This window comes from Chelon labrosus (assembly GCF_963514085.1).
Source record: "Chelon labrosus genome assembly, chromosome: 7".
Classification (NCBI taxonomy): domain Eukaryota; kingdom Metazoa; phylum Chordata; class Actinopteri; order Mugiliformes; family Mugilidae; genus Chelon; species Chelon labrosus.
This window is the reverse complement of record NC_140343.1, coordinates 27,540,390-27,564,511: the sequence shown is the minus strand read 5'-3', so window position 1 is coordinate 27,564,511 and position 24,122 is coordinate 27,540,390. Positions and strand designations below refer to the sequence as shown.

General features: G+C 40.7%; 2 protein-coding genes across 2 annotated transcripts in view; both read right to left on the bottom strand.

Moving 5' to 3' along the window:
• Positions 1-15,455, bottom strand: part of cers1 (ceramide synthase 1) — a 28,394-nt gene extending 12,939 nt beyond the window's left edge. Inside the window, exon 1 of the mRNA XM_084548732.1 lies at positions 14,244-15,455. Within this exon, the coding sequence (XP_084404858.1) occupies positions 14,244-14,492 (249 nt within the window). The 5' untranslated portion in view covers positions 14,493-15,455. The remainder of the gene's footprint in view (positions 1-14,243) is intronic.
• A 133-nt stretch (positions 15,456-15,588) lies between these two features.
• On the bottom strand, positions 15,589-23,668 carry cope (COPI coat complex subunit epsilon). The gene is made up of 10 exons (XM_084548733.1): positions 23,533-23,668; positions 23,285-23,347; positions 23,071-23,171; positions 22,157-22,309; positions 20,800-20,853; positions 20,504-20,585; positions 19,911-20,066; positions 17,664-17,732; positions 16,663-16,737; positions 15,589-16,334 (listed from the first exon to the last, which is right to left on the bottom strand). Exons 1-10 carry the CDS (start codon positions 23,632-23,634, stop codon positions 16,281-16,283), a joined length of 909 nt encoding a protein of 302 aa, XP_084404859.1. The 5' UTR covers positions 23,635-23,668; the 3' UTR covers positions 15,589-16,280.
• Between the last annotated feature and the right edge of the window lie 454 nt (positions 23,669-24,122).

Genomic DNA, 24,122 nt, shown 5'->3' with positions numbered 1-24,122 from the left:
TGGTAGTTTATCGATGCATTTTTTCTTATGCATCTGCACTCTGCTTGATTAAGGCCACCCCAAGCTAAATCAGAAAAAAAAAGTGAACTTTGCTCTGCTTTTGATATGCAGTGGGAAAGGTTGAGACGGAGTCCAGACACACAGGACGCTGGCCAGGCACAAAAAACAAATGTTGTTATTCACAAATGTTATTTTGTGACAAGAACAGCTGAAACGCTCCATGGTTGCTGGGCCAGTTTGGGTACGTTTTATGCAGTGATGGACAGCAGGTAACAGCGATGTAGTCATACACGTCATCATCTGAGTGCAGTGGAGTTGAATTTCTTTACAACAAAAGGGCTCGGATTGGTTGTACGACTATCCAGTTGTGTGCAGAGGTATTTCTCCGTATCCGTCCAAACACAGCCCATAATGAAATCCAAAAGACAGACTAGTGTTGAACGATGAAACAATCACAGATGTGATTACTTTCCAGGTTTGTGAAGCACTTCTTCCAAGGATTACAAACCTCTAGTTGCTCTATTCCTATTCTAAAGTCTCTAGATTGCATTTAATCATTTTAAAACAGTGCTGCCTCAGGATTACTAATCAACCACATGATAAAGCTACAAGTTTATTCCTACAGCAACAACCCCAAAATGCCTACTTATGATAAGTTTGTGATAAGTTAGGTGTTAAGATCGGTGTTCTGCTGCTGGTTATTTTTTAGTGATGTGAGATGGCACTAGGAACAAGTGACATGACAGTTGAGTCGGCTGTTAGCAGATTTGTGCTTGAGGTTCAGTTACTCGTACCAACGACTGACCCTCTGACCGTCTGATTGGTCTGCTGACTGTCAACCAGAGGGCACTTCCTATGCTACTGTTCCTAGGTTAGACAAAAGCCATGCTGGAGTCTGTTCCTACTGAAAAATATAAGACCTGTAATAGTAGAGTTTAGAAGTACCATGGAGACAAGACAGCCAACATTAGCAACCATGCTAACATTGGCGGACAGTGGAAAATGTGCTAGTCTTCTCACCAGTTTTCAGTTTTAATGTATGGTTATTTACTCTGCTGTACCCACACTTCGCATTTTGTTGAATCACAACTACAATTTCTAATCAGAAGGCTCAATTGTGATGTTGCTATCTTAACCAGTTTGGGACATTTAACCAACCAAAGCCACACGGATACATTTTTAAATGAAGTTTCTGAGTGATTATATAACAGCCTCCCCATGGTTCCATTCTAGTTACTGTTTGTGTGACCCCCAGCCCACCACGTTACTGGGTCTGTCCACCCACTCTATCTATCTAGCCACCCTTTCGTTTTCTGTGCTAGCCTACAAAGCGGGGGTATAGTGGGTCAAGGACACTGAGATAATCCACTCGCCCTCTGTCAGATAAATGACAGGGCCTTGAATTACACTCAGCTGGGACCTACGGCCATTCAACAGCTCTCCCCTCTCATCCTCCCTCTCCCTGACAGACAGACTCTGGCTGAACTCGTCCTCTAAGGCATCGCTGGCTTTCATTTCACTGTCCCTTTCTGCCTCTCTTTCCCTGCTGAAGAGAGAGACTGATCATTAAAGCAGGGGGAGAAAGGTAAATAGAAGATACACCAAGAAGAAATTATAGAGGCCGAGTGTGTATGAAAGGAGAACAGTCAGTGTGAGGGAGACTTGCTGACAAATGACTCGTTCCCTTAGCAACCATGTAGGGATGATGGCAAAGCCCTACAGTGTGACTAACAGCTCTGGCCATCATCTTTCCACTCCAGTCCTTCCACATCAGTCTTTACCCCCTTTTCATTTCTATTTCCCAGCTTATCTGGAGTTGCCCGACATTGCAAGATTTCAGTCTTCCTCCCTCTGCACTTCCTGGAGGTGAGTGATGAGAGAGGAAAGAGGGTGAATGGACTCCGGCCTGTTGCATAAGAAGATATAACTGGGCCAGTGAGTCAGGATGCTGGCTCATGTGCAGCTCTGTTCAATAGGGTCTGCTCTCCCATTTACCCTCTTTCATTTCTTTGGCTCTGTCTAGCTTTGATTTCTCTCTGTGAGGCTGACGTCACTCTGTCTGTCTCAGTGTCACCTTTAAACCCAGTTCTGTCACTGACTCCCTCTGGTCTCTTTACATATTTTTTCCAGAGGGCCAATAGGGTTTGCAAAGGCTAATCCAATGGATATCCGAGAGTTCTATACTATATATTGTGAGTAAATATAGCCTATTTATCTGTGATTAACAATTTATGCAACCCTGATTATAGCGTCTTATAGAACTTTCTGGGGCTGTAAGTAGGTTAGAATCCACTTTTTTTTTTACCTTAGTGTGTCATTACTTCAGATGTCACATTCATTACACTTCTGAATATCACTCATCTTCTGTAACTGTGAAGGGTCGCGGGAGGGCTGGAGCCTATCCCAGCTGTCATCAGCCAAGAGACGGGGTACAGTAATGGCCTTGCTTTTATATAGCGCTTTTCTACCTATTGGTACTCAAAGCCCTTTGCAGTCACAGACACATCTACCCATTCACTCACACGAGCACATTCACACACCAGTGCCACGCACTGAGAGCAACTGGGGATTCAGACAACCATTCACAATTTAGAATCACAAATTATTATCCCACACAGGAAGAATATGCAAACTCCACACAGAAAGGCCCCAGTCCCCCTGGATTCAACCCCGGGAACCTTACTGCTGTGAGGCATCAGTGCTAACCACCATGACACTGTGCGTCCTCACTTCTGCCACCACACTTCTAAATAGTGTAAAGATTATCTGACTATATAAAGAGGAAATGATCTCACTCATCTCCCTTCGTGGTCTTAACAAGGTGGTGAGAGTACAGCTGTCACTGGGGACAAAGCTCATTCGCCAGAGGGAGTACCAGAAGGAGAGGGACAATACTTATTTTTGCTCAAATCCTTGTATTTTGCGAACCCTGTTCAGTGCCGGAGTTCACCACTCATCCAAGTAGCTTCTTCACTTATAAAAGACTGGTGGGGAGTTGGGTTTTAAATAGGAACATCTGTGGCTACTTATCTGTAAATGGAGGAAACTGTTTTGATCCTGTTTTCCTTCCTCAATGAATGGTACTCTAGCCCATTATCTGCTAGAGGCTCCAGTCTCAGGTGTGAATGGGGGTGAAAATTCTGAAGGACAGATGTTCAGACTGTGTTGTAAATTGATGCCAGATTACATCTCAGTCCACCTACCCTGCTCAGAGAGGGGTTTTCCAATTTGACATAGACGGCTTCCTTTACTTCCTCTTACATGTTATAAAAGATGGTCTTCCATTAATTTCGTCTACCCAGCTCTGACTGGACACCTACAGAATCACTAAACAAATATGAGGTGTATGCAGTGAAGCAGCAATAATAAAAATAACAGAAACGTGGGAGTGAAGTCATACCAAGAAGCGCTAAATGTGGGGCCCTCCAGTAGATTATGGCACATAGCACACCACCTTTGTAGCATGTCACCCCCACCCCACTTTCTCCCCACATTTCAGTACCCTATAAAAGCTGGGGCAGTTAAAGAGCCTCTCTCTCTCCCTCTCTCTCTCTCTCTCACTAATGTTGAATAATGGCAGCTTTTTCAGTCCTGACCTCTCCCCATCCATATCCTGCCTCCTAAATGGAGGACCACTACGGCCGATGCGTGCTGGGAGCGAGTCAGCTGTTAATTTGTATGTGACTAAACAACAAGAAATGGACTCTGATCAGTTCTGCCAGGCCCTCTGACGAATCAGCTCACCATGACTCAAGACGACTGTGAATGATTTAGAAGAGAAGCAGTGACTCATTAATTAATCACTCTGAGAATGAACACATACACATATGCTGTATGTACACAGAAACTAATTACGCCTGACATGTGCCAGCAGGAAAACCAGATGTTTTAAAACATGTTGGTAATTTAAATATATGACGTATTCAACCTCCATAATTACCCTACTACAATTTCTTTCCAACAGGCACTTGAAGGCAACAAATGTCCAACTGTCATTTTTACCATTTAATTCAGGCAGTTTGTCATTATCAGCGTTGTAACTGATAAGTGAAATGTACAGTAGTAAAGTTAGTAACCGCCATGAAATGTACTATAAGTCTAAAGCACATCTGGACAGTTTAATGTAGATCAAACAGCATTTAATGGTCTTCGGTTTTCCATACGGACGTTCCTGGACTGCTGGCAAACCAGGAAGACTCACTTTACCCGCGATAGCTAGTCAAACACAGCTGGATTATGCTGAACTTGATTTGATTAAAAGCACATGATCCAAAGAGGCTGTCGCCACCGAGCAAGCTGATTTGCAAGTCAGTGCGTGACTGGACAAACACCGTTGACCCGCAGCCTAACAGGTCACAGCCATAGGCTGGGTAAACACACCTCCTGAAACATTTGACTCTGACTATTGTGCAGTCTCACTATAATTAAGCAAATTTTCAGGTGCCACGATGACCTTCTGATGAGTGGGAATCTAATTATACACTGTCTGGCCAAAAAAACAGTCGCCACCAAAAAAAAAAAAGGTCACACACTAATATTTCGCTGGACCGCCTTTAGCTTTGCTGTGGCATTGTCTCGATAAGCTTCTGCAATGTCACCAGATTTATTTCCATCCAGTGCTGCATTCATTTTTCACCAAGATCTTGTATTGATGATGGGAGAGTCTGACCACTGTGCAAAGCCTTCTCCAGCACGTTTTCTCTGCTTGATGCATACCAATGATTTGACCCTTCTCAAACAGACTAACACCTTTTCCACGACTACAGGATGTGTCTTTCAACATGGTTGTTTAAGAAATGAGAAGCTACTCATTGCATCAGTTGGGGTTAAATAACTTGTCGCCAGCTGAAAGATAATCACCCATGCAGTAATTATCCAATAGGAAGCTTGTACCTATTTGTTCTCAAACATCTTGATACTGTTAAACGGATGAATAAAACGTATCTTGCTCTCAGTCTGCTGGCAGGCATAACAAGTATAGCAAAGGCAAAATTAACCAAGTAGTTTCAGTTCTTGCTGTCTAAACACTCATATTCAAATAAGAAAAGGGTAGGGCAGGGGTATGCATATCTCGCAACACTTACTGCGTGTGTCAATATGACACAGAGAGTGAAAGAGAAAGAGAGAGAGAGAGAGAGAGAGTGAACAGGTGCACTGGTGAGGAGAAGGTCTAGCCTATTAGTGGATCCCATAGGAGGCATTAACCTCATACTTGTTTCTCAAATTAACTCCTGGAGCATCAAAGCAAACATGCACAGCCGTCACAGCCAAACACGTTCATGGGATTAAGTTTATGCATACACTTGCTTCCACTACTACTATTACATATTTGCAAAGCAGCATTATGTTTCTTAACAATACCAATTTGTTGACTGCGTCCTACTTTTATAAAGGATAATACAACAATTTTTTATGATTATACAGCCATGAAAATGGTGTTTTATAATATGTCTGACCCCGCTTCACACCTACTTCTGAATAACTTCGAGAAACATGAGATGTGATCGTCTACAGTTTGACAACATCTTCTTGCTAATGGCAAGTAACCAACACATAACAGCCTCTGCTACTTGTTATGTTTGAGTATCCTCTTTTCTGACACGAAACACAGCTGGAGTTAGTTTCCTTTCTCTATTTTCCTTGGCTTCTCAGTCCTATTTCCTTATATACTGTGGTGCACACACTTGTTATTGAATTATAAAGTAGACTGGTCTGCTAAGAGCAATGTATTTATGTTAAAGCTATCTAATGTGGAACTGGAAACACCAGTACAAAATAAGCTACCTAGGCTGGGTTCATCCACCTCACTCACTACTCATAATAAGGACATTTTGGCTGAAGATGTCCACTCTCCCTACACAGATACACTGTACAGCAGCACAAACACTAAGTGGCATTCAGCCTACTTTTTTACATTTTGCTCTGAGCAAGAACATCAGACTTGTGATTTCTGGTCATATGGTTTTCACTGGAGTCAGATGACTACCATCCTGTAGAGTATATATCTGTTATATTGCTGTTTCAGCCTCTGCCATTACATATGTTCACATTACACAGATGGAGCAAAAAGTAGTTTGTGTGATTGTAACACACATTCAAATCCTCATATTTCTAAAAAGGCAACATAAAGAGAGTAAGCCTCGGTGTTATGATAGCTGCTCTCTGTCCAAAGTGACAGCTAGAAGACATATGGCTGTCATTTATTATGCAGTACAGCATGCATGCTGTTGGCAACACAGAGAGAATGAGGAATGACGTTGTGTACGAGTATAAATGCATGTCTGTGAGCCTGTGGAGCAAAAAGAGATGAGGGAATAACACTGAATATCTAAAACCAAAGCTAAAACAAAGGCAACTGGACTTCTTGAAGACGTTTCACCCCACGTTAAAGTGGCTTCTTCAGTTCAAAATAATAATGGGCAGGTGTAAAGGCTCCAACCAGGCTTGTTAGGTGCTCCTGGTCAGCAGTGGTGAGCCTCTGCAGACTGTGATCTGAGGAAGGACGATCCACAAGACAGTAACACACTGTTGGGGGATGCACTGGAACAAGTTTGAACTGCAGAAACTCCAACTTGCAACTGAAATAAAATGGGATTTAATGGATCTGTTGCAAACTACACAGCAGGGCTGCACACAAAGAACCAGCAGCATAGTAGGATGTGTCAAACTGTTTTGGCTCAGCAATGGATGTAAACACCAACAGAAGGAGCTTCATTAGCTCACCATAGGTTACTCACACACAGATAATCTAAAGCTGTCTTCAAACACACACACGCAGAGGAAGGATCATTGCTAGAATTTGGGTTGATTTTAGAAACATTTATTTATTTTTTATGAAAACATTACCAATATTTGTGGTCATGTAACTGTGGTTCTGGTTGTTTAGAGTGGGTGAAAGAATGCTTACTCTTCTTTTGCTTATGAGTGAGCATGGGATGGAAAGTGAAAACAAATATGGGGTACGATGACAAGGCACACAAGGTACATAACCTCCAGCATCAACTTCTCTTAGTGCAAACAAGTTTTGGCATGAATGAATGACATAATATATGCAGGATTTAATGGTCAGAGTGGATTATAAGTCACATACTGCAGTCTTGTGACAGTCAGAAGTACATACAGTATGTGACTAAACAACATTTGGAGCTAATGACAAACTCATGATGCATTATAAAAATAGCTTTTAAACAAAGATTTCTGTAATGCTGAACAAAAACGTCAACATCATGAAACTGGCACCTTAAGATTCAATATGGCATCTTATTGAGCACTCCCTATTAATTCCCATCCTTAGTGTACATTAATACAATTACTACGACCTACTGAACCACATGACATGACAGCTAATAACTTGTGCTTGTGTATCGAACAAGGCAGAATCTTATTGTAGAGAGGCCCTGCATTACATTAACACTTTAATGGAGACAAAATGATGACTGGATGCCTGGATTCAAGTTAAATGATTGATCCAGATATGGATTATACCAGGGGTAAAGTAGACACACGATGCTGTGCGTGATCTAACAGAGGGACTAAAGACCTCTGCGCTCAATCAAACAACGCAATCCTGCAACTACCTCGAGGCTGGACAAGCTAGTACGGTATGCAAGCTAGTACGCTCTGATGCAAGGACCTTGAACAAACTCCGGTCCATCATGAACAATGTCCACCACCCTCTACACGACATCACAGTCAGACAGAGAAGCTCATTCAGTGACAGGATGCTGTCTCTGTCCTGCTCCATGGACAGGTTGAGGAGGTCATTTGTACCTCAGGACTCTGCAACGCCTTCCTGTGAGGAACCAACTGGACTGTGGTTGCTCTGCTACTACTTGCTACTACAATATATCTATAGCATTATATATTTTAAATTTCATATGTATATCTTACAACTACATATCTTTTATATCTCACTATGTACTGTACACAATATCTATACGTATATATATATATATATATAATATATATACATAAGTACTTTCAAGTGCTAATAGTATTTTGAATATCTATCTATCATCTCATCTATCTCACTGTTTTAGCTTTCATATTTAATAGTCAGAAATCAATTCATTTCTCTTTAGAATACTTTGATCTGTATATTTATACATATACATTAATACACTACACTGTTTACTAGCTTTAAACTTAGAGTATTCAACTTGACTTGCCTTTTACTGACTGCACAGTATACAGTCTTGGTGATGCCTCGTACAATTGATGTATGAACCAGAATTTGAATTTCAAATATCATGTCTTGTCAGGCGAGTATCTTAAGACTGGCCGTGCCTGCGTAGACTGGCTCACATCTCACAGCTCACCTTGGCGACTGATTTTCATAGAACAACTCCTGTATTCGCTACCAGACGTCAGTGAGTCCCATTAAAAGCCCTTAAAACTTGTGATTTGCACTATAGATATAGCTACTAGCTATGTGGCTATGGAAACTTAACACCAAATGGCGGGTGGGGAGAGACAGGGAAGAAGAAACACAAGGGCGACTACACGACAGAAGGAAAGGTGAGATAATGCAAATCTTAGAAAGGGAGGATAAAGAAGAAAACAGCCAACCATTCTGAACACATTTAGTACCCGAAAGTGTGCTCTGTCTGACTGTGAGTCCATGTGAATGTACCAGTTTCGTCCACAGAGCGAGACAAAGAGAAGCTGGGGTAAAGAAACTGATCTAGCTGCATCCCATGAATGCTTGGATCTTAGATCGTCCCCCTAACTACAGCAAACAAATGAACCACACAAGGGTGGAAAACATGACTTAAAATACATGAAATGTGATGTGTGCGCAGTGCGGAGCGGAGCGGACTAAATGAACTTCAGTTTCCTCTGGCCACTGCACTCTCCACACAGTGTTATAAAGTGTCCTTGTTAGACGGAGGAGAGACAGCTGCCAAGTGTGAAGCTTACACAGTGACATTGTATTCTTACCCGATGAAAGCCCTTCCACTCTGTCAAGAGGAAAACAAATGGGACAGAAACAGAGAGGAAGAGGAAAAAGATCGAGGGGCTGGCCAAAGTTGCTTTGCAGTGGTCAAGGCCTCAACCACACATTCCAGTTGACCTGAGAAGAGAGTCTGACTGTGACACTCAGCAAACAGAGCTGATTCATGACCCTGCTTTGTAGCTGGTGGCATATATATATATATCTAAGTATGGCTGCTTTAGCTATGATTCACCATGCTAAAGTCTGCAGAGCAACGACTCCATCCTCATACTGCATCATAGTATTTGAATGTTTTTTCCAAAACATTTAATCAAATATTCTCATCATTTAATGATGACAGGAGTGAGTATTTCACACAGTACGCTTGTGTTCACAGGACAATCGAGACAAAGTTCAGACACGTCCTCAGCACTATGTGCTTGCAAACAGTTTTGTGATTGGTCGTGATTTCGGATTTCAGGAAATCTGGAAATGACTGCATTAAAAACAGAATGCTATGTATATGAACAACATACTTGTAGTTTTTTTGTTTTTACTTTCCATATATATTTTATATATTGTCTTGTGGTTTTCACTGGGAGAAATGCATTTTCAATCCCTAGTGTGTCCTGTACATGTAGCTGTAATAACAATATAGCTGACTTCGACTTTGAACATGTTAAATTTGACCGAGCATCTAGACTATGCATAGAAATACACCTTTCAATATATGCTAAGAAGGAGCACTGCTGCTTCCAGACAGCCTACTGACAGGTTCTCTTCAATAATCTATTAATACTGATTCTAACAAAAACCTTGACAAAAAAAAACAAAACAAAAAAACATACATGTACTGATGGAAATTTTACCTAAAATGATCAGTTAACATGCAGGGTTTTACAATTAACTGTTTTATCATTTGGTTTATAAAATGCAAAAAGACAAATCAGACATATATAGAAAGAAAGAGTCTAAAAAAGAAAACGTGACAGTAAACAAATCTGAACTGACCAGCTTGATGCAGACTGAGTGCATGTCATCCTGGAACAAACCTGCAGGCACTGGAGTCTACCATCGCACAAAGCCATCAGACATTGAATTCTTTTTTGTAGACGCACAAAGTCTAGGAACATGTTGTTGCTCTGACTTTAGCCATGTTATCATCTAAACATATATAACACAGGTATAGATAATCTGTCACAGCGACAAATTAATTGCGTGCACGCTCTGTAGGGGTAAACAGTAGCGATGACAGTTTAATGAACCCATAAGCACTATGTATTTATGGTATATGACACAATGAAGCACACAGGAGAGAGTCTGGTCACGTGCCGGGTGATGGTGAAAGTGCTGCTTGTTCTAAAGGCAATGTGATGATAAATTAGACAGCTGAGTCATGAAAGGAGAGGAGAGGAGAGGAGAGGAGAAGAGAGGAGAGGAAATGAAAGGACTAACAATAACTTAACAATTTCTCGCGCAATCAGTGTCAAAATTACAAGCAAGTTCCACCTGAGTGGGCCCTATTTTGGCTGAATGGATATCACTTCCCCCTAACCGCAGATCCAGTGTCGGGTTGCTCTCTGTGGCTCTAATGCACAACAATGAGCGGGAGCTTAGGGGAAAGTGATCCAGGATGTGTGGTTAGAAACCTTGTCAAACCACAGGCTGCTTTTACATTTAGAACAACAGCAGGGGACGAGGTGCCACTCATCTCAGTGCAGGGAGATAAACTCTGCAACAAGGCTGAATCTGGCAAACTCACTGCGACTCTCCTCTTTGGTTCAGTATCACTTGTCAGTTCATTACATACGCTAGTGAGAAAAGAATGCATTCTAATATAACACCCTAAATCTTCATGAGTGTTCAGTTTATACTGAAACAGCATAAGAAAGGTGTGATTCAACTGCATGATCATTTTGGAGGACGTAGCTGGTGTTGTTGTTAAGCTGGATTAAACACAATAAAATAAAAAGTTGAATCAACAGCTCTCTCAGTTATTTGAAACAAATGTTGAACACATAGTTTTCATGAAGCTAAGATTTAGCGCAGGACTAATGTATTAGAATACATTTGTTTCCACCAAAGTACCTACTGAACTGGCAAGTGTATGTGTGGGACTATGGGAGGCCTTTATGAGAGTAGCTATAAACTGATGACCTCAGGGTGCTTACTGTTCACTTTCCAAATGCATGCATGATCCTGTTGGATGCAAAATTAAAAACATTTCAACAGAAGTTGTGTGTAAGACAGCATATGTCCTTTATGCATGTGGGTAGGTATGTGCAGTGTTATTAATGACTGGCTGCTGCATGCTGAGTCAGCAGGCTGGAGCCCCTCAGCCCACTTCTCCACTCAAATCCTTCCTTCCTCTAGATACTTCTTCCTCATTTGTCAAATTCAATCTCCTCTTGCTCCAGTATCATCACTTTGCCTCTGCATCTTCACTAATTTCACGCAATCCCCTCAATACTCTTGCATTCTCTCATCATTGCACATGCAATCTTGTGCCTGACAAAACACAAACAGCTGTGTCTGAAACACTCATAAACCTGCAGATGAGGCAAACGGAGACGTAAACATGTTTGTGCAGAGGAAGGAAAAAAAGAGGAAGGAATAGTGCTACTTTGATGCCTGTGTGACATTTACAATGCAACTTGCTACATTTTCTTCCGAAGAGCATCTTGCCACTTAACTGTACATTTCTTTTTTGAAATGCCAGTGTCTGTAGATGAGACAGGATATGATGATGAAGGAGAGCATCTTATGTAAAAATAGGACTCAAGTGGCTTATAAACAAATTGTGTTTAACTTAGTCTGAACAGGTACTGCTGGGACTAACCCAGGCATCAAACCAAATGAGAGACATGATAAAAAAAAACTGTCAACCACACATTACTGCACACGGGAGTCCTCCCCACCCCCAACGTACTCGTCTTAACTCAGCAAACACCATGCTCAGCGACACGTGTGATCATGGCTGCATGTGGAACCTGGTTTTACTCCTTTTGGTTAACACGTCCGCACAAAGTTTGACATATGCAGACCTGAGAAAGACCTTGGTCTAATCGCTAAGCTTTTAGACATGATGCACAAGTTCTTAACAAGAAAGCATTTCTCCTTAACTGCAAGCAGAGGATGCACGTATTTAAGTGGGTCAACTTTCATTCTTCAAACATGTCAGTAAGTAACAAAACAGGAAACTAATTATTTTTTATCCATCAGCCTTTGGCCATGGAACCCAGAAATGCAGCAAACTCTTACATCTGAAAAGATGTTTTAAAACTGACTAAACAATTAATTGCAGCTTTAAATGCCCTTCTCTAAAATTGAAAATTATATTAATATGTCTTTGGCGCTCCATTCTTTGGGCTCCATAGTACAACAAAGGGAACAACGTTCATTCAGATCAAATCAGGGTCCTCATGAGGATAAGATTACAAGTCCTTTGTCTGCTGATGTCTAAGCTAACATTTGATCTCTATAAGGTTTCATGAGCTATGAAACTAATCAAGTGTGTGTTCTCATGATTGTCTCTGCAGCAACTTATTGTCCATATGACAGTTTAGTAGTTTTCAGAGACCATAGCAGCTGTATATGTCAACATTTTAAAAACCACTTATTCAGTCAATACTGACAGGGTATTAAATGCTCTGCAGTATACTTAACATCCAACTATACGAGAGACAAAGCAATGTGTTTTGTTCCTAGTCAGTGTGCTGCTCAAATAAGACCTCAAACTACGCCATTCTGACAGCCCACATCAGCTTTTGTGATGTATAACAGGCATGAATTAACTCCTGACTGCTGACCTAACACTGAACTCGTCTTCTTTGTCGCTAATATGAGCACTGTAAATCTGGTATAGCACATGCACTGACTAACCAAGGGCATCCTGTCTGACTCTTCAACCTTCATTCAAAACCCTTCACAACCCTTCTAATGCCCAGCCCTCAAACAGGATCCATCCCATAATGCTCTATAGCCGTCAGTAAGTCACTCTGACACACATCTATAATGTAAAACGGGAAAACTGGCCTCATTCTTTGCATTCTCTGGCCACATCTGGCTTGGCACATGGGGCCCTGAGCTCTAGTATGCTGCTCTAGCGTCATCATCCACCATGTGCAGTCACTCTACCCTCACCCACAATGATGGCAGAGTAACGAACCACAGGCTATCTGTGTGGAGGGGAGAGAGGGCTCCTCCCTGGCAACACCAAAAGGGGTGGAGATCCTCAGGCCTCAGATGAGTGAAAGGAATATAGGAGACCTGGGCACTGGGCCAATCTGTCAGAGCGTATTGTGAGATGAGCTGTTATCAGGGTGCTTTTAGAGACGCTGCAGTTCTGAAGGTGCACATGGTCAGGAATTAAAAAAAAAAAACCTGCATGATTTATTACTTGACGGTAGCAGCGTAAATCAGTGAGCAGGACTGGCTGGTGACATATTTGATTTTTATTTGCATCAAAGTGATGAAACACTTATCTGTTTTACTGAATTAGCTGCATTATAAACAGGCATCTCTGTCTGTCTAATGCTGCAATAAAATATTATTAAACGGACTGATTTCAGCGTAATTTATGTGTGTGACAGAAATAGATAGAGGAGGAAAGATGCATCACTTACTATTTAATCAATTCTATTATAAATAATGTTCTGCCAAATACCCACATCCAAAATATGGATACTATTTAAAAGAATTTCTTAATTTAATAGTTTGTATGTATCCCATCTGTTCAGATGTTCGTGCCGCCTGATTATAGATAAAGGTGTTTACTGTCTAACCACTAACATGCACACATTTCTTCCTGCATGTTCAGACTATGTGCTCTGAACCATATAGCAGCTACCATATGTCTAAGGGTTGACATGTGCATACTTCCCTTACCCTACATGACCCGTCACCATCTTGAATGGCTCACTAGACCCAAGTGAGAAGCTGTGGGAAACTCTATGAGCAGCAGCTGTGAGTCCGGCTAATTTTCCACAGACAGTGTGGTTAAGCCACCTGAGCTCTTGTTCCTTCATATTAAATCTACGACTTGTTAACATCTCTATCATCTCTCATCTCTAATACCGACTCCCACCTCAGTTTTACACCCTCACATTCAGTCTGGTTTACTCTGTACAGAGCATGTGTGTTCATATACAACCCCAGAGAGATGTGAGGCCACACTTGTGCCATGCTGGGGTTTCAATTAGATATTCTTCTCTCCAAAGACCATTAATTAATTAAGGATGTAAATAAATTAACCTTGGGGAGATGGAGAGGGTGGCTGTGCGTGTGCGTGTGTGTGTGGGTCACCCACCTTAAACAGACATTCTGTCAGTCCCCGCCTGACCTGCGTCCACAAAAAGGCGCAAAAGAAAAACAGGGCGATTTCGGTACAGGTAATGTACGCGTTATCCAGGAGAGTCCGTTTGGTGAGCTCCAGGCCGCAGCTGCTACAGTCTCTCCATGCGCCCAGAATGACGGTGGACGCTTTGGTGATGAGCTCCAAGTATCCTGGCATGGGCTCCACTTCCACCGGCCCTGCGCTCCCGGCATGACCATCCATTGTGGCGCGGCGCAAAAATAACAGAAACGGGATAAATTACCCCAACAGATGGAGTCCAGTAGAGTCCAGACTGTGCGACTGATTGGTCGACCAGCTTGCTAGCTCAACTAAAACAAGCTTATCTAACCAGCTTACCCTCTTCAGTAACCTAATTCTTTGTTTTCCAAATTAAGACATGGGCCCTTTCTTGGCGTTCAGGACAGTTTCATGAATGATAGCAGGGCCCACCAGGTCTTACCAGACACACCGATTGTGCGGCTGGATTTGATAGTCACACAAACCAAATAATAAATAGGTATTGATGATTAATCAGAGCCATTAGCACCAGTCTGCTGGAGGTTTCTTCTGATCATCATTCCGCTACGCACACGGCTCATCTGCGGCATCAGCGCGTCCCCGTTAGCCACCTAGCTAAATCAAACGTACACAATAGTGAATGAACCAGCATTGGCAGCGGCGTCCAAGCTAGCTGGCTACTTGAATGAACTGGCCTATAACGTGACTGGGCACACATATACCAACGCATTCAATGTGAGCTCTAACGTTTCCGCCGCCTTTCTAGTGCCAAGCCCGGCCAGATTATTGAGCCGCCTCGCCGTCACACGGACGCCGTCTCATCCCTGTCCGTTATTCGCCTAATATAACGGCTCGGTGCCGCTTCGTGAGTTTGAACAGATTCCCGACGAACCGGTACGAGAAGGGAGGTTATTCCAAGCGAAAATAAAAGGAGGAATAGGAAAATTATCCTGAGGAGAGGTTGCCTCCACCTACTTTTCTTCTCCGGCTGGTCAACGTGTCCGACGCTGGGTTGGCCAAACCGCGGCGCTCCGCCGTGAATCAACTGGTGCGCTGAAAGGGGGACAGCTCGCGACGTTTAAGAGAAAAGCGGAAAAAGGCGCAGGGGGCGTGACGTAGTCAGGACCGCTATCTTCTTTTTGAACCCTCTGCTTGAATCACCGGGGACTCGACAGATGACTTAAAGAGACAGCGCTCTAAAGCCCAGCACCACACTCAGGACTTTACAAAGTGTCAGAAAGCAGTTTAAATCTTCTTAACTGCATTAATTAAACTCAAATACACACAGATAACACAGAGCAGGTATTAAACATTTATTATCATTTCAGAGGAATGCTTACATTGAACATACATGTTGCTTCTGTAAGAGAAATGCAGAGAAATCCTGACTTCTAGTGTGGTATAACCAGACTTTCCAGGTAAGAATATCAAAACAAATACATATACTCATTTAACAATTCATTAGGTACACTAGTGAAAACTAATATCAGTCCTGCACTAAATCTTATCATCATGAAGGGTATAGTATTTAGCATTTAGAGCTGTTGATTCAACTGTATAATCATTTTGAAGCTACGGTTGTAGTAGTGTTGAATTGTACAGACATTGGTTTCTATTATTTTGCCAGCCCCACTTAAGCCAGTAAAGTAGACCAAAAAACAAACACTTTTGGGTTTAATTCAATCTAGTTTAACAGCACCACAAACTACATCCTCTAAACTGATCACAAACTTGAATTACCATCTTTCATACTCTATTTTAACATGAATTCAACATTACAACAGTCATGAAGTGGATTTAGTGCATGACTATTACATCTGAATAATTTTGTTTTCACTAGTGTACCTAATAAACTGGCAAGCAAGTGCATAAAGATTGGATAGGAAATTATGGAAATTGTGATTTCTAGTGTGGTTTAGCCACCAAGCAGTAAGGATATCAAAACAAATAAATGTAATTAGGTAGATAGTTGAGTTGCCTCAGTAAATGTTTTTATGCCGTAGCGGTGGGAGCGTACTGCATCGTTAGTCTGTCGAACTCATTCTCCTGGAGGAAACAAAGAGTACAGGAAACAGTTAAGCACCAGGAAAAAACATGTGACCATAGGAACAGCTGTGCATCGCATGGTTTGTTTGGTAACACTCTGCCCCAGCTTTGGTGTGTTTATGTACATCTGCACTGTTGTGTAATTACAACCCAGAGAGTGACAAAGGCTAAGGATTCAGAGTTTAATGCTCCCACTGGCGTTGATTCAAGAAAACATGCTGCCATGCCATCACAACAACCAGGTCAGGTAATTAAAGTACAACAAAGTTAAGTACATAACTAGTCACAGGATAGAGGTGTTCCTGGGAATAAAAAACATTTAAATTACCTTGGCTAAATAGTCTTTGAGGAATGGGTGGGCTCTGTGTGCGTCTTTCAGTTGGGAGAGGTACCGATTAGTTACCTGAGGAGACAAAAAAACAGATCATGCACAAGTTAGAAAGTGACTATAGAGAATAACAAAAAACACAAACTACATTTTGTATCTTGGTGATGGTTGTGGGATGGTTGGCTCATACTGCCAGCAGCTCTCCATCAAACATGATTAAACCACAACTAAATGTCCTGTGTTAAACTCTTAATAAATAATACATACAGTAGGTTGTGAATATTTAATGTTATGGAGAAGAAAATGTGCTACTGCTAGAACTATGGGTTGGTATGGCTTCCAGGAAGACAGGTACTTCACATATTACTGATGGAAAGTGTTCATATAGCGTTGTGCTATTGAGAATGTAAGACCTGTTAAGAGTTATGGTGAGAGCAGAAGGACAACAAAGCAATTTGCACTTCTATTATTATAGGGAACACGATCATTTCTGTAGACAAAAAAAGTCAATTTTAAATCTCTTGTACTATAGGAGATGGTGTTTTTAGACAATATCCTAAAAAATATCCACTTAATTCCATTTAACCTTGAGCGAGAGGTGCAAATCAGTGTTTATCACAGACAGAGGCTTTTCAATGACAACTTAAGAGTTAATGGTCAGCTTTCTACCATGATGCTATCAAGTCCATCACATGTTAGGAAGATAATTGGGTCTTTATCTCATGAACTCTGAGTTTCAGGTTGTATAACTCACACACATTATTAAGCAAGGAGATATGATATTCTCTCTGATAATGGACACTGCAGGAATTCTTGGTTTAATCAGAGTAAACACATAATGATGCTGAGAAGTGCATATTGTATTTTTAAGCATCAACGGCTTCTGAGCAAAGTGGTTTCACACCACTCTTTCACCGAGGACATGTTTGTCTATAGGAAACTGCTAAAGTGATGATGTCAAAACAGTGTCCTTGTTCACAGCTTTGAGTCCAAAGTCTCACCTCGGGAGCTTTGCCCAGGTGCTGTGTCAGCACTATGAGGTTGATCAGCGTCTCAGGGTGGCTGCTGTCCTGATAGGGGTGAAAGAGAAAGACAAGACATGAACAGAAAGCGATAGACACGTTCTCAGAACGGTAAAAGGAGACGTGAAAACAAGACAGCGAAAGGCAAAAGCACTTTCTGTTTAGAATGTTTCTTGTGAGAGAAATAACTACATAAAATGACCTCAATTTCCATTGTCAGAAGTAGAGCAGCTAGTCGACTCCAGCTGCTGCAAGTAGCTGCAGTGATCCAGCCTATACTATACTGTAGCATTTAAATGAACGTGTAAGAGAATTATGACTGTATATTTAATTGTGTAAACATGAGGACTTTTTTTTATTCCATTTATCAAGATAAAAGCATTTACTTGGTTTTGTCTAAACAGAATATGAACTCTGAAAGTTATATTACGTTACTGTTAAGTTCTGCCTGTTTAGTGAGAGATAACGTGATTGGATAACCATAGCTTTGTAAAACATTAACCAGTTAACACTTTAGGATGAGGCCAACACAGTGAACAATAAAACTGGGGTATACCTGGTGAAACAGCATTACCAAGAGAGATGATATGTCAAGCATATTACAAGTTCATTAAAAATTAAGAATAATTTGAAAATACACTATATTTGAAACTACAGAGCAGATTAATGAAAATATAAAAAATTGAAATGCATCATAAAATATGTCACATTTAATAGATGTTTACTGGATTTGGAATACAAAGTGGTATGTGCTGCCATCTGCTGTTACAACAAAGCAAGATGAGTTCTTTATTTTCTCCACAATGGTGAAGAAACCTTCAACGAAAAATGCTGAAAAAGAATATAATCTTCATAGTTGAACCATCACATACATTTTTGAAAAATCCTTCAAAAAGTAGACAACTCTAATGTTGTTTACATTGCTATGATTCAGAATGCACCATAATGAGTATTATATAAGGATTAACTCTGTATTCTTATAACTCCTCTGTTCAGCAGTCACTGAATAATCATTTCATTGTTAAAGATGTGGATCTAAAAGCAGCCCCACAAAGCATTAAAAACGTTAATCTAATAAACTATGTTTGTGGAGATTCTCAGTCAGCCATCCAAGACTCGTTTCGGTTTTCTTGAAGATATTTCACTACTTCTTCAGTTCTAAATAAACCTGGTGATGTCCTGGAAGAAACATTTCCAAGGAGACTAAACAAGTCCAGTTGCCTTAGGGCCTGTCCTTGCATTAAGATCCGATCTGGGCTTTCCGATAGCATGTGACCAGCTTTAAGTACGTGTGTTCAGACCTGGCAGCGTCTCCAGATGCATCTCCAGAACCAATCTCAGTTTTGTGTTCTGTATGCAAGTAAACCCCGACATCGTCTGGTTTAGAATATTAGTAGAATATTTTAACAGCTACTGTGTTTAATGGATCTCTACCACTGCCCTATTTTATGTGTGTGCATCATGACTTTGGCAAAAATGTTAAATAATTATTTATTGATTTCCACCGTGACATTAGTTAGACATGCACAAAACTGAGATTAGAACTCTAACCCTGAAGGTTTTCATACACACCGTGATCTCTGGTAATAAAGGTAAACAAAGACACCGGTGATTGAGGAAATAAATAACTTAAGCACACACGGCTCCTCATATGTCAACATGACCACATCAATAATTAACACAGGATCACTTGTGTACTCATATTAAATACATTTATTTGTGAATTCTTACTTAGATCTATTTATTTTTCAGTTATTTAATAGCTACAAGGACAGAATATTTTAAAAGGCTCTCATTACTAACGTATAAACATCACTTACACTGCTTTTTCCTTTTCAGGTGATCATTTATAATCGTGGTTGTGTGTTTTTTTCTGAATTAATGAGGCAAAACTCCTCTGACGCAGAAGCACCCCTGCGGAGGGTATCTTTAATGCAACTCAGAACGCATTGTGTTCACACTATCAAAGGAATGCGGACACATGCAACCCAGACCGCCTCCAAATGTGGTCAGAGATCGGATCTCTCAAATGTGATTTCAATGCGTTCTGGGGGTGTTCACAAGTATCTTTTACGTGATTGGCTTGCCCAGATTGGATCTTAACACAAAGTCTGAACATGCCCGTAATGTTTTAGCTGTGTTTTTTTTTTTTTCAACAAACCAATTAATGTGCCAACGAAAAAGAAAACCAAAAATAGTCACAAGCCCAAACTATTATCCTCTGACCTTATCGAGGGCTTCCTGTAGCACTCCCTCAGCCTCCTCCCACTTGTTCTGAGCCATGTAACAGGCTGCCTGCCCATTGAGAAGCAATAGTGTAGATGAGTACTTGTCAGACATCTCTTGGAAAATGTAGTAGGCATCCTGAAGTTTCTCTCCACCCTTGAAGAACAAGCAAAATGTTAGTATATTCTGAAAAGTCAATAAAAGGGACTGATGCTTTTGTTTGTTAATGGTGTTGTAGGTATGTACAGCTGCTATATGTTGGAATATGCGTAATTTAAATGGAACACAGTCCATCTACCACCTGTCATACTTTGATTAATTTAGCATTAAAATGAACCAAAAATTGCTATATACTATCCTTCCTGCTGGCGGACTATTTCAAACTTGTCTGAAGCTGCAGAAAATAACCATGAACAATGGCAGCAAAGATGATAGATGAAAAGGCATTTAACTCATCTGGTCTACAGACAGACAACAGACCCATTCTTCCAGTCCGTCTACTATGTGCGGAGGGAATTCTATGACACAGCATTCATTCATAAATCTAACTACTTATGTAGGTGATGTTACAAAAATGAGTTAACACTCCTCACCACTGCAATATTAACCCAGGCTGTGGCTAGCTGAGTTAGAGTAGCATCCTCATCCTGCTCCTGCATCTTCTTCAGCTCCTTCCTGTCAAAGAAAAAAATGTCAGTGTTACTAGAGAATTTCAACCGTATACATCTGTCAATGTGAACTTTAAGTACATTGTAGCATATTTAATTAGTTAACAATGAATGCAAGCAGATGTTTTACATGAGTCCTAAAATAATGAAGATAATTTCCCAGTCCAATGCAAATGATATTCCATCATGTTTTTGCATAAGGTCATTAAGTTACCACATACCTTGCCAGATCGACACGATCCAGACTCAGAAGCACCTGAATAGTCATGGCCATACTGATGAATAAACAAATGATTAGGGTCAGTTTCATGCTGAGGTCTTCAACATGCAAACAAATCAGTGAACCAACAGTGAATGATCTTGAGCAGAATGCAGCACACATCACTCTACAAAGTCTGTCTATTATATATATAGCTAATGTTTGTATCCGTAGCCATAAATAAGTAACTATCAACAGAAAAATGATATCTAAGCAATCATGCAAACTTGATCAGCAATGACGATACAAGTAACCAGTGTAGGCACATCTCTCAAACCCAAATAGTTTTCTATAATAAACAGGCTAAATGAGAAAAGATGGTTATTTTTTTTTTTTTTTTTTTTTTTGCGATCAAATTTTTATTTCTATTTTCATTTACAGAAAGTCCAACAAAAATATTTCAGGAGATACAATATTATTAGAATGGCTTCTCAAAGAAAGACAGTTGGCCCAGGAGATAAGAACGTGTCATGGGAAAGAACACAGTGAAATTATTGACGATAAAAAAACAAAATAAAAATAAAAAAAATAAAAAGTGCATACATAACCTACAAAAAATACAAAGGTACAAACAGACATACATAGACAAGACAGAAGGGACTTAACATCTCGAAGGGCTAGATAAGAGGTGAGAAAGACAGTGGGAAAGTCAATTTAGAGCATGTTTTTCAAAGAGTCAGCGGTGCTACGCCAAGTGTTAAGGGTGCTTTCATTAGCACCGTTAATCCGAGCTGTTGAGAGCTCCATGTATATGACGTCCAAAAGAGAGAGAATCCAAGACTGAGCAGACAGAGAATGAGGTGGTTTCCAGCGAGTTGCAATCATTTTCTTAGCTGCTGTCAGTCCAGCAAAGATGACTCTCTTTTTGAGTTTAGAAATATTGAGGATTGGCAGATTATTTAGAATCAACACACATATAGTTACAGGTACTGTATCATCTATCAAATCAGATAGTTTGGATGCAACGTTGCCCCAAAATTGTCTAACAGGAGGACAGTCCCAGAACATGTGAATAAATGTGCCCTGGGTTTTCAATGAGCACAGATTACAACAAGGCTCATTAATAATTTTCATGTGATGGAGTTTAACCGGGGTGAGGTACGTTCTGTGTAAGAAATTAAAGTGAATTTGCTGATGATCTGGGTTACGAGATGCTTCATGAATACTGGACCACACCGCGTCCCAATCAAAATCCTGAACTAGGTCTGGGCAATCTCTCCTCCAGACCCTCTCCACAGGGAGATGGTTATTTTTGTTTATTGCAATTTTGTCTATCTGTATAGTGACATATAAAGAGTGGAATCTTGAAGACCACTTACCACTCCAGGCTTTCTCCTTGATGCAGAGTCCTGAGAGCAGCATCCGTGTTCATTTCATGATAGTAGATGGAGGCGGCCATGAGGAGGAAGGTGGTGTTGGCGGCATCCACACTTTTGGCCATCTTCTTGTCCAAATCAGCAACAATAGCATCCCTGAACAAATAGTTTGATGGTGAAATACAAACCAACCCCTTTTGCACACTGAACAAATGAGAGTGTCAGCAGAACAGCTTAGCCGGATGTACACTGATCAGCCACAACATTAAAACTAATGGCAGGTGAATAACATCGATTATATATATCCTTACAATGTTCTACTGGGAAACCTTTGGTACCAGAATTCATGTGGTGTTACTTAGACAGCTCCCTAAACATTGTAGCTTACCAGGCACCCCCACCCCATTCTCTCCAACAGCTTAGAATAGTTGAAAAAAAAAAAAAATACATGAAAAATAGACATGAAAGATGTTGACCTGCCCTCCAAATAACGTAATTGCTGGAGCAAACACCACTCTTAGAGGCCCTCCCAATAACCCTCCATGACCAAAAGGTGGTCTGGGTTCAAACTTGCCAGCCAGAGTCCAAACTCGTGCTTGTTAGGTTAACTTATAATTCTAAATTGTGAGTGGTTGTTTGTCTTTCTTTATTTGCCCTGTATTTGGTGACTGGTGACCTGCCCCCCGAAGCGATCCCTAGAGGATATGAGGTTACAGAAAAAGAATGAATGTTTTGAGGGAACAAATTGGGCAGGAGGTTTTAATTTTGCTGCTGATCATTGTATAAGTACAACAAAACTCGATCATGTGAATTCATGTACTGACATAATGCTGGTGAAGCATATTGACTACAAGTGTGACATTACGTTCTGTGCCATGCCCCCTCTACATCATCTCAATGTAAATAACACCTCGTACCTCTTATTTTCATTGGACAGATACTCCGCAAACATCTTCACAGCCTGAAGCTCGGGTGGAGAGTTGGCCTTGATGTCGTCCAGGACAACAGCATACTTCCTCTGCGATAACACAGAACAGAACACGACAGGTCGGTGTGAGGAGGAGGCTTTTATTATAAATAAATGTGACATCGATGAATGCACAGTTAGTTAGCATAAGAAAGCTAGCTTACCTGGGCAATGTATGCTCTGTACAAATACATGTCCCGCTCAGTATCTTTCTCTGGTGATGACGGCTTCACAGACAAAAACACAAGTTACACTTTAGTACCGAATTCAATTCAGTAAAATAAATATTAGCTAATATAGTTAGCAGCATTATAGCTCGCAAACGAAGCGTACGATGCTGTTAGTAAATGAGGCACAAAACGGATAAAATAATACATTCTAACACATTCAGAAGCTTCAGTGTGATACCTACCTTCACCTTCTGAGCCTCATTAATACATTGTTGATAACTGCCAATATAATATGCATTTTTAACATCGAACAGTTCATCAACATCTCCCTGCTGCGCCGCCATGTTGACCACTGAACTTCCTGACACGTAGCAAAAACACGTCACCTTCCTGCGTTCTGCCGAGGATTATGGGAGGTGTAGTTCAACAATTGAAACACAGACGAGAACATGGAAATAACTTGTTCCGAGTTAAATCAATAACATACTGTATAAAGATGAAACATTCATCCATTCATTCATTTTCTGTAACCGATGTAACCATTCTCACACAATTACAAATGATGAACTATGAATATTCAATATTTAAGGCCCACGCTCTACGTGTTTACACAGTGACAGATAAACTGAATGCGAACTGAATTAGGTGCATAACCTGGTGAATATATTCTCCACAAACCACCATCTATTACATTTATCCTCACATATGAAAAAAAAAAAAAAATCAACAATACGTTGAAAACAAACTTAACGTGAAAAACTTGACACTGATTAATCTGAGTTTTGATTTATTTTTGGCACTGTATTAGTGACACATACACATGTGAATATCA